At 46.2% G+C, this 11,546-nt stretch overlaps 1 protein-coding gene across 1 annotated transcript; it reads left to right on the top strand.

The window, feature by feature from the left end:
* Positions 1 to 9,437: 9,437 nt before the first annotated feature.
* Positions 9,438 to 11,001, top strand: LOC146184570 (kelch domain-containing protein 3-like). The gene is made up of 2 exons (XM_084608813.1): positions 9,438 to 10,337; positions 10,575 to 11,001. The coding sequence occupies exons 1-2, from the start codon at positions 9,438 to 9,440 to the stop codon at positions 10,827 to 10,829; spliced, it is 1,155 nt and encodes a 384-aa protein (XP_084464939.1). The 3' UTR covers positions 10,830 to 11,001.
* Positions 11,002 to 11,546: the final 545 nt, after the last annotated feature.

The raw sequence follows: 11,546 nt of genomic DNA, 5'->3' as shown, positions 1-11,546 counted from the left end.
TAAAAGTGTCAGAGAAAGTTGCACCTAGGCGGACTCTGAATATGCGTTTGGCTAGGAAGTTGCTCAAGCAGCTCAACATCCTGCCGCGGATACCTAGTTCTGCTAGGCCACGGAGGATACCGAACCTCCACGTAGTATCGTAGGCCTTCTCCAGGTCAAAGATCCCAATACAGTGTTGCCTGTGGATGAACGCTTCACGGGCTGTATTCTCAAGGCGGACAAGGTGATCAGTCGTGGGACATGTCTTTTTAAACCCACATGGATGTATGCTTAAAGGTCGTTGAGACTAAAGTATGAAGGTAAGTCTAGTGTTTACGATGCTTTCAAATGATTTTGCTATACAGCTGGTAAATGCTATTGACCTATAACTGGCGGGATTTGTTGGTGGTTTACCCGGTTTAAGAAAGGACACTCTAACAGCTTCTTTCCATGCGTCAGACATCTTTCCAAGGATTCATATTTTATTGAAGAATTTCAGCAGAGCGTCTATGGCAGTCTGAGAGAGATGGGCAAGCATGGTATAATGTATGTACGTTGTGTGGGCCTGGTGCTGTCTTTTTACCAGATGTTAGTACTGCATTTATATCCTGCAGTGTAATCAGCTGATTGTAGTCTTCATGTATGCCGGCTCCAAAGGGAAGTTTTTGCTTTTCTGTTTTATTATTGCTTTATTGCTTTGTGCTGTTGGAATGTGGGAGTATAGTTGGATGAGCTTGAAACTGTGGAGAAATGCTCACCCAATATGTTGGCTTGACTTTCTAATGTTGTTTGAATACCGGGTGTCGTTAGCATTGGAAGTGTGAAAGCCGTGTAATCCCCCGTGAATTTGCGCACCTTTTCCCACATTCTCTTGGATGTTAAAAAACTGTTTATTGATGACACGTACCGCTGCCATGACATTTTCTCAGCATTGCGGCGAATATACCGTGCTCTGGCTCTAGCCTTTTTATAGGTAAGTAAGTTTTCTGCGGTGGGGTACCTACGAAGGATGCCCCAAGCTTCGTTTTGCGGTTTTTTAGGCAATTTACTCTTTGGACCACCAAACCTTATGTATTTTTCTTGCAATTTCGGACGTTGGTGGGATGGATACCATTGCTGCTCATAATATGCATGCAACAAATTTTTCATTTAGTTTCTTTATTGTTAGGTCTTCCGGATATTTACTTTCCAGAGTAGCTTTTGTTCAAAAAAGTGACCAGTCGGCAATGTTAGTTTTCCAGCGCCGCGGTCTCGTGGGGATGACGGATGTAGAAGATGTTAATTTTAAAACTGTCGGTAAATGATGACTTCCCCACGCGTCTTTTAAAACATCCCAATTAAAATCAATAAAACTGATGGAGATGCGAATGCTAAATCAATGAAGCTCATTTTGCCAGAGCTGGGGCAGCAATACATAGGCTTCCCAGTGTTTAAAAGGCATATATTATTTGAAAGGATAAAATCTTCTTTTATCTCCTCTGGAATAAGAATGTTCGCTACCCCAGAAGAGGGAGTGCCCATTTAGATTCCCAACTATTATAAATGGCTCTGACAACTGTTCAGTTAAACCATCCAAGCCATGTATTGTAATTGAGAGTTGTGGCGGTATGTAGAGGGAAACTTGTTATCGTTTTGTGACTTATCATGGTTACGGCTACTGCTTCGAGGTTTGTTTAGAGTTGTATTTCTCTTGCAGGGACATCAGAGTGTATTATTATGGCGACACCTCCCGAAAGTCTACCAGCATGCGCTCGATCTTTTCGGAGTTTTGAACTTTTTAAAGATATTTGGGTGCTGAGGTCCAAGGTTCGTTTCTTGAAGGCACATAGCTATGAGTGCCATAGTTGTGAGTATATCTGTAATGTCTGCGTAATTTCTCATTACTCCTCTACAGTTCCACTGTATTATGTAAGCCATGATGATATATTGGGGATTTAGGAAAAGTTACTTTACTCCCGGAGGAGTTATAGACCAACACCGATCTGTGACGTAAGCACGATGCGGTGGCGCTTCTATCGCCAGCATGGTCCGACTGGGGGTGAAAAATAGGCTTAGCGCCCATATTAATACATGGAAGCGAAATTTTCCAAAGCAGTTTTCTAATTTCACAGGTCATCTGTGATGGCGTTATTCGGTACAGAGAAACCATGAACATCCTAGAACAGATCACGAAAGTATGAAATCTCATTAACGAGGCGAAGTATTTTTAAAACACCGCGAAACGTATGCTGGTGCGAGTTGGGAGGGCGACCCATAGAAACACATGTAAACACAACTTACCGCAACAATTTACTCGGTTCAGCAGCGTTGAACCGTTATCATTTTTTGGTGAACGTCTTGTATCCCGCTCCGACTTCATGTTGCATGACACACTACATTCCCTTGCAAGTACTGCAAGTCTGACGACTTGGGGGACTGTTCACAGCACGATAAACTGACTGCGCACAGTTGCAGACGGTACACCACCGGCGCTGTCGCTAGTAGACGCTCCGGAGCTGGAGACGGCCGCGGTGGGTATCGCAATGTTCTAGCCTCAATAGTATCGCCAGCTACGCTGTCGTCTGCTGCAATGCGCGAATCTCGTTCGGTTCATATTGTCGTATGGCGTTTGACAACTGTTTTTAAATGTAATTCTGTCTAGCACGTATCACTGGAGCGACAGTATTATCAAGTTTATTTACCCTATGCGGCAGCATATCAGACTGTAAGCAAAACTGCGCGATTCGCTACACCCAGCTTGCCTTTTGGCGGTGTCTGGATTCATACCGCAGGTTATTCGGGGAGTTTTAAGAGTAGACTGCCTCCGCAATGACGCGCCATACTTTATCACACACTTCTTCAAAGCGCTGGTCAACGTTTAACGACCGGCCACCACTTCTGATGCTCTGCGAAATGAGAAAAATGTTCCGGTAAGTTGTCTTTACATGTATTTCTACAGGTCGCCCTCCCAATTTTCGCACCCCCATACGTTTCGCGGTATTTTAAAAATACTTCGCCTCATAATGAGATTTCATACTTTCGTGATCTGTTCTAGGATGTTCATAGCTGCTTTGTACCGAATAACGACATCACAGGTGCCCTGTGAAATGAGAAAACTGCTTAGAAATATTTCGGTTACATGTATTCCTATGGGCGCTAACCCTATTTTTCACCCCCAGTCGGCTGCGGCGCCGCGAGCGCCCCCTTTGTTTGTAAATACGGTGTTGGTCTATACGCGGTTTTCCTTTTTTTTCAAGTGAGTGCCTCCTCCCCTGCAGCCCTGAAGTGCTGGGGGAGAAGTCCATCGCCTCACCCGAGGCGCTGGAGGTCCGTGGGGAAGGCACAGACGACCGACTCTTAGGTCTCCCCTGGTAGGGGAAACCTTGTGGGCTCCTGACTCTGTGGTCGGCAAGCTCTCTTTTGAAATTGGCAGAGCAGCCTTTGCTGATTCTGTCTGGGGCGAGTAGGATGGCCCTGCCTCTGGTTCCGAAGACACCTTGGCAGCGCCTGATTGCAGTGTAGTGCCTCGCCCTTGGACGCTACAACCGCATAGTCTGATTTTCCAGTGAATACAAAAAGATTAGTTACTGAAAGCCGTTTTCTGGCCTCTGTAAATAAAATGTTCTCTTTTGGTTTGATTGCGATTATCTTTTTTTCTTTCTTCCAACTTGGGCATGGTCTAGAATAGGCAGGATGATCCCCCTCGCAGTTCACGCAGTAGGGCGCTGAGGCATCACAGTTTTCGGACTGATGGTTTTTGGAAGCACATTTTGCACATGTTTTACGACTGCGGCAACTTTGTGATCCGTGTCTGTATCGTTGACAGTTTAAACATCTTCCGGGGTTCGGTATATAATGCCGGACTTCAACTTTCAGGTATCCTATTTCGATCTTTTCTGGCAGTATGCTTGAGCTGAATGTGAGAATGAGATGTTTAATTGGTATCTCTTTGTCGTCTCTTCAAATTGTTATTCTGTGGACATTTACAACGTTTTGTTCTGCAAGACCTTCTAGCATTTCTTGCTCGCTTATGTGGAGGAAGTCATTATCGGAGATTACACCACGCACGGTGTTCAAAGATCTAGGGGCGGTGATGGTTACATTGACGTCCCCAATGCAGTGGAGGTATGGAAGCTTTCCGTTTCGTCGTTTAATTCAAGCAGTAGGTCTACGTTTAATATTTTTGTGAATTTGTATTTTGAACCAAGGGCATCTGAGAAACATTTTGACACTAGAAATGGTGACAAAGTTCGGGCCGGCTTTCCTTCAACTTCGGAGTGCAGGACGTGGTATTTGAGGAAGCATTTCTTAGGTTTTTGCAGGAATTCTGCGATGTCTTCGGTGCGCCTTTTTGTTTAGGCGATCAGTTTTTGCAGCCGAGGAAACCATGTAATGTGTGTGTTGTTCGGCCAAGGTGGCAGCCACCCACCATGGAGCCCAACAAGGGGACAGGACAGGAACTCGCAACCAAGTGCAGTTCATGCCAGCTGTGCACCCCAGCATAGCCAAATATGGCGTAGCTCAGGGTAGTCAGCCACACAAGGTTAACCCTCGCCGCCAGGAAAAAAGGAAAATCAAGAAAGGAGGAGGAGACAGGATAGTGATAGGAAAAGAGATAGGAAAGTGAAAGATAAAGGGGAGGACAGGAAAAGGCCAAAGTGGTGTGTTGCTTCCGCTGAGGGGCCTTAAAGGTCCAAAACCTCGGAATCGGCTCAACCACCAGGATCCCCTTTTCCCTGGACACGGCGATGCCACGTACGGCTAAACGTGGGTGCTCGGGATCCGCGGTGTCGCACAAAACACACAAACACATACTTTAACTGGTGCCCCCTGCAGGGCTTCATAACTGAACATGTAGTCTTACCAAATGCGTTTACCCATTTTGACTTGATAGATTCAAATGTCCAGTCTACCACTTGGATACGTTCTTGCAGAGATACTAATTTGGAGTTCAAATTATTGGGCATGACATTTCCGCTGTCTATCTTGTGGATATCTATTTTATTTTATTTATTTAGAATACACCTCAAAGCCCCCCAATATGGGCTATTACATGATCCTTTTAGCTACTATGCCTGGGCTAATAAATTCCTGAGTACATGGATATGTCATATGCCAAAAAGGCACCTTCAGACCCCAATAATGCGCTTTGAAAAGCTTGGTGCTAGTGCCGCTCCCGTGCTCATTGCCTACTGTGGGATCGCAGACGACTACAGCACGACCTCGATCGTCTTGTCCGTTTGTAAATATGGCGGAGGTCTACAGAAGTGGACGCAGGCTCGAATATTTTTGACCAGCTTTGCGATATAGATAAATGGCATTGAAGGGTAACCTGTCCATCCTACCGTTTTTTTACTTCACTGCCTCCTGCCGATAGTTCATTCTTTGCTTAAGCAATGCTGGTGCTCATTTTTAATATTTCAGCGATAGAGCCCGTATGCCTTTCCAACACTATTGAGAAGCTCCCTAGTGATTGACAGCTTTGGCGTACCAACCCATCTCCAAGTATGGTTTTGTCTGCCATAGGCCTGGCAAGCTTGTCACTGACAAAGAGGCTCAATGGTGAAGTACCTGTTTGTTTTCACAGCCGAACCATTAAAATAACTCATGCAGTTTTTGAAGTCAGACAAGTGTTCTTCCTAACAATTACTTTGCTTGCTGATCTCGCTTCTCTCCTCCGGCAATTCAAAAGACAGAGGAGGTGCTACATCATATGCACAGTGCATGTTTTTCGCAATTATCTCCAATCGCTGGTGGCTCTATTAAATTTATTTGCGAAAAAAATATTTATTATGCTCCATGCTTCCTTCTCTTACAAAAAATTAATTTGTATTAAACCCAGCGCGAGATGCGTTATATTTCTGCTACTGGTGGAATTACATTGTTCCCATGTTCTGCTAAATTTGATGGCAGGACATCAAAACAGCCAGTTTGGAGCAGTTTTGGAGCAATATTTATTGCATTTTGGAGCAGGATGCAGCAGGGAAAGGAGTTTGGAGCAGAATGGAGCAATTGAAGCAGCACTTTCACCCCTGATTAAGCTGCTCGCTTAGATTGTAGTCATTCTTTTAAAACCTTATCCTGCAATGCTAAGGTAAGAGTCTGCATAGGTGCATAGCAAAGCAGTGAATCTGTGAATGCAAACAGCAAATCCAATCCAAGCAGAAAAGGAATGAATTCAGATTAGGTTACATGTGACCTCAGTGTCAACAAGTCAGATGTTACAACCATGCCTAGGAGCTTTCAGAATGGATCAACATCAGAATTATAGAAGCAATAACCATGTGATAATGCTTAACACGATGAAAAAATAATGTAAATCTTTGCAAATGTGGTATGAGACCATGTACAGTGGTGGCCATACAACAAATGTGAGCTGATATGTGCCCCGGAATACCCAGCTGATCACTGTGCAAGGTACAAATTTAAACGAGCAGCAGATGAAAAAAGGACTAAAGAAATATGTAATGCATTCTACGTTGTCGAAAAATGTAAGGTTTGCGCATGCCCACCAGCGATATCACTCAGCAGGTAAGTAATCATCGGCGCCACAGCAAAATGAAAGCAGCAAATAGGCACGTACATGTGCATTGATGACATCTGATTTTGATGGCATCGGAAATATCTCAATTGGTGCACCTTAGCAAAGAATTGCAGCTGAATAGCTACTCAATACCGATAAAACTGAGTTGGCATGTAGTCTGGTGAGCGTAGAGCTGTCAAAGCAACAATAAGTACGGGATGTAATGTGTGCAACTCCATGTATAAAGCCGACACCACAACATTTGTCTAAGCAGTTGTCCAATGAACTTAACTCATCTAAGTTTTGCACGAAGAGAGCAGATTAGTAATCACAATAATTTCCCATTTTTTTAATCAAATATGTTTTTATGCTCAACATGTCTTAGGTACACCAAAGGGTCCATATCATGAGGCACATTTGCATATCGTGTCTCTTTTCATAAGCATAACCTCCTACCATACTGTAATTTTTTTTGGCATCGCGTCAGATTATTGTTTTTTGAGAAAGATCCAATATGATGATAAAGTGTTTAGCCCATCACATATAGAAGTTGTGTTCAGTCGACTGATTCATCGCACAGAGACATATTGCAGACATTGGTGCACATAGCTAGCAGGAAATAAAAATAAACAGGAAAGTGCTTTCGAAGTGACAGCTGCCGTGAAAGTACACAGATAATTTCACAGTTTACACAGTACCGTCGAGCACCCATATCAGCAAAAAGCGCCAACCGCAGAATAGTGGCAAGTAGCCCGAAAGCCGCGCAGCTATAGTCGTTTTCTGCACAATGTCGTTCTCGAAGGGCTTGGCGTACGCACGGCATTTTTCAAGCACAGCACACACGTGAACCGCGATCAACACATGTGATCGACACGTCTCGGAAACAACGTCGTGTGCTCGTTTCTGTTGCGGTCACTGCGACCAGCGGAATGTGTGCCAGACTAGCTGTCAGCAAGTTAATTTCAGCATTACGAAAAAACAGTGTGTGACGAACTTTGCTAACATGGGCAGTCCTCTTCCATGCTAAGAGGCAGTCGCTCAAGTCGTAAACACTTTTGCAACACATGCACGGGCACTTTTCGATGCTTTAGGATCCGATTCGTGCGCACGAAAATCACCGTGAACTACTGTTGCTGGCCGTCGGCCGTGAAGATCCTCGCGGCTATTAGAAACACTTGCGATAATCACAAACACATCGTGACACCAGTGCGACGTACACTTAGCCGGTTGGAAGGTCACTGTCTTCACCTCAGCGCAGATAACAGTGGCGCATATGATCCGACTTGAGGGGAAATCACAGTCGATAGGAACACTAGTATTAGCAATGCACGCTAAGTATATTGCTTTTTGCGGCAAAGCAACGACTACCATCTACGCTTCGCTTCGCACCGCTGGAGGCCATGTTCCCCTGGCGAGATAAAAGAGGAGGAGCCGGAGACGTCGCCTACAGGGCAACCAATTACTGATCAGCAAGTGCCGGCCAACTGTTGAGATTGAGTCAACTTTTCTGCGGATGAGGATGCGGGTAAGCGCTATTGTATGCCCCTCCGGACCGGCCGTCTCGGTGCGCCCGCAAACGGAGCAGGTCTAAAAAGCAACCGCACAGCGGCCTTAACCGATGCAAAGAGCTCTCTGTTTCCGCTCTTATCTCGCGTTTCTTTTGCTTCTTTGAAACTCTGTTTTTTAACCCTACAAAACTGCGTCTAGCCCCGTATGAGCCTTCGCGCGGCCTTTCTTTCTTCCTTTCTCTCTTTCTTTCATTATTACTTTGTTTGTTTCCTTCTTTCTTTTTATGCGCGTTGACGTGGGCTTCGCAGACCCCCCTTTGCGAAACGCTGATATATGCTATCGACAGCCAACAAGCGCTGCTCCTTTGCCCTCTTTGTCACGAGGAGAATATTGCACATTCCATCACGCCTATACCGCGAAGAATCCTGCTCTGATGCTGTGAGGGACCTGGATAATTAACGGACGCCCACTTTCGCTCTGCCCTCTCTTCGCTAGGACATCACAGTATATCAGGTGTTTCAGGGAATCCTGCCACTTACTTAAAAAAAAATAGGCTTTTTGATGTAAATAAAGACTGCATGTGCAGCACCATAAAACCACATCTTGCAGACATCCGAAGAAGGTCAGCAATGTTAACCGCAGTTTAACTAATTTCTGAAAATTAGCTTTATAACTATTATTGTCAGGCGATTAGTTGCATTCAGAGATTAGTATACAGGCGTTAGTAAAGACCGCATCAAACATTCAAAACGCAAATACCTTCGGCGCCGGCACAAACGTGTGTTTTGAAAATTCCCGAACCGTGTATATGTATGCGGCAAGGCCGCGTATGCGTATGGTGAAACTAGCAGTAAACAGCGTCTTCAATCGACGCCTGGCCCGGGCTTCTATGGCTACGCACCCGTGGCATTCCGGATGATACTGCACATTAGCATTCCAGAAAATCGTGTTATTTTTTTTCTAATCGTCCTTTAGCCTGATACTAATCATCTATGCCCTGAAATTAAAAGATACTAAGGAGAAAAATCATGGTATTCTAGCATTTCTGCACGAAGCCACGTAGAGCTCCGAGAGCGAAAGCACTTGCACCATTCGTTTTCACAGGTTACAGGACGGTAGACGCAAGCACAATGGTTACTCAGAAAGAGAGATTTGTTTTGGGTACAGTCGAAGCTTGAACGAAACAAAATGGCTCGGAATTCGCAATGTCGCGTCCCACGAACTTGTGAAGACTTTTCACAGAACCGAATTGCGAAACGAGGTGTGAAAAGGAATCAACTGGAGATATTTTCGGAGTCAGTGACGGTGCACCACGTGGAATTGGCATGAAGGCAGAGACGAAAACGAAGTAGCTCGCAGCCGATTTCGAACCACAGCTGGCGCCTGCACCAATTACGAGGAAACAAGACTGCCGCTGCCCAGAGAGCAAGCAAGCGATTAGGCCACGATGTGGACGCTGCGACTGGGCGGAGCACCGCGCCGCGAGAACCACGCAGCCGTCGCCGTTGATGATAAGGTCTATTCTTTTGGCGGCTACGGCCTTGAGAACCATTACAACCGCCATCCCATCGACATACAGGTGCTCGACACCAACACGCTGTGCTGGAGACCTCTGCGGGCCAAGTCGCAGCCCTGGGACGTTCCGTACCAGAGGTACGGCCACACTGTCGTGGCGTACGGCAAATTGATAGTCCTCTGGGGAGGGCGTGACGAATTTAGTGCCGACAACATTTTATACTGTTTTGATACCCGCACCGAGACATGGAGTCGCCCTGAGGCAGGAGGCCACGTGCCACGACCGCGTGAGGGCCACTCCGCATGTGTTATAGGTCGGCGCATGTACATCTTCGGTGGCCTAGAGGGGGACCTGTTCTGTCAAGATGTTCACTTCCTCGACCTGGACAGCATGCAATGGCAGCACGTGCTCACGGCGGGCAAGTCTCCGCGCTGGCGAGGCTACCACTCTGCGTCGGCCATTGGGGATAAAATGTACGTGTGGGGCGGCCGCAGTGACGCGCACGGGCAGTTTTATACTCGCAATGAGGTTTACTGCAAGCGGCTGGTGTACCTGGACACGACTACGTACTCGTGGGTATATCCACTTACCAACGGCTCTGTCCCCGTGGGCCGTCGCTGCCATTCTTCCTTTGTGCACAATGATGAACTGTTCATTTTTGGCGGATTCAATGGACTCCTGGGGGCCCACTTCAGAAGTGTGCACAGGTACAGTCCCCCCACGTCAGAGTGGAGCCTGCTGAAGACTCAGGGGACAGGCCCATGTGCCAGGAGCAGTCAGTGTTGTTGCATGGTGGGCGACCGGCTCTTTGTTTTTGGAGGCACCAGTCCAGTGATGAGAGCGAGGCAACTGCAGCAGGATATTAACGAGTGGCTGCTGCAGCAGGATGTGAACGATGCGCATCAGCAGAACTTCAACGAGGCACAGCAGCAGCAGCACAATGGGAACGAGTTGCAGCTGCAGCAGGATCCGAACGACGGACAACCGCAGCTGCATGGGAACAACGGGCAGCAGCAACAGCATGTCAATGAGAGTGAACGGCAGCAGGATGAGGACAACGGACAGCAGCGAGAGAATATAAATAGCGAGCAACAGCAGCAGGAGCAGAATGGGAACGACGGGCCGCAGCTGCAACATGTAGTCCAGGTATTCAACCCGTTCAGGCTCAAGGATCACTCGGAAATGTTCGTTCTCGACTTCGCACCTTCTCTAAAGACCCTGTGCATCGTGGCAGTAACCGAAAGAGGCTTGGACATCAGCAACCTGCCGCAGGAGATAAAGAAGGATCTTCGTAACATCACCGCGAAGAACAGCCCCAAGTGAGCAAAAGTGCTGAACTTTTGTGAGATGCACATTTGCTCTGCCTGCAGTGGAGCCGTACATTTCGGACTGTGCAATCACTTCCTGTGCGGATGTTAAATAGGTGTAAGTTATTCACAAAATACGGTGCACCTTCTGATGTAAAACTGTGTTCTGATGTAAACGCGTTGTGCAACATGCCTTTTGTGCCACCAACAAAATCTGGTTTCTTGTTTTATTTCTTCATTATAAGAAATCACCTGCTTTCTTCGAGAGAAACTCTCTTTAGAGCGATAGGCTACATTTGGTGCCAACACATGAAAATCCCCCTACCACTCCATTCGTAAGGCCTTATACTCTACTTCTGCTTTCCTCGGATGTCAAATTTATTATAGTATACCATGGCGCAGGGTAGCATACTATACAATTGAATAGCACAGCTTAGCATCCTTAACCATACCATACCAGGCATAGATCAAACCATACTACATGCCTACCATTTCGTGCTAATATAGAGTCAAAGAAGATTGAACATGGCTTAGTAGCTTACGTTTTACATTAACTAACCCCTTAAAGCCGCGTGTTGCCCAATGTGAAACGAAATTTTCCGCCTTTCGCCAAGATTATAATCTGAGCTTACGAGGACGAGGCGTTCACGTGAAGCACATTCGAGCTTGTAAATTTGATGTGTCATTTGTCCTTCAGTGAGCGCCACATATGAGTATCCGAAGCGAGAAGCGC

This window comes from Amblyomma maculatum, chromosome 7 (assembly GCF_055883805.1).
Source record: "Amblyomma maculatum isolate TAMU_Amacu chromosome 7, ASM5588380v1, whole genome shotgun sequence".
Classification (NCBI taxonomy): Eukaryota; Metazoa; Arthropoda; class Arachnida; order Ixodida; family Ixodidae; genus Amblyomma; species Amblyomma maculatum.
Note: the sequence above shows the minus strand (reverse complement) of the source record. Positions and strands in the feature narration are given on the sequence as shown.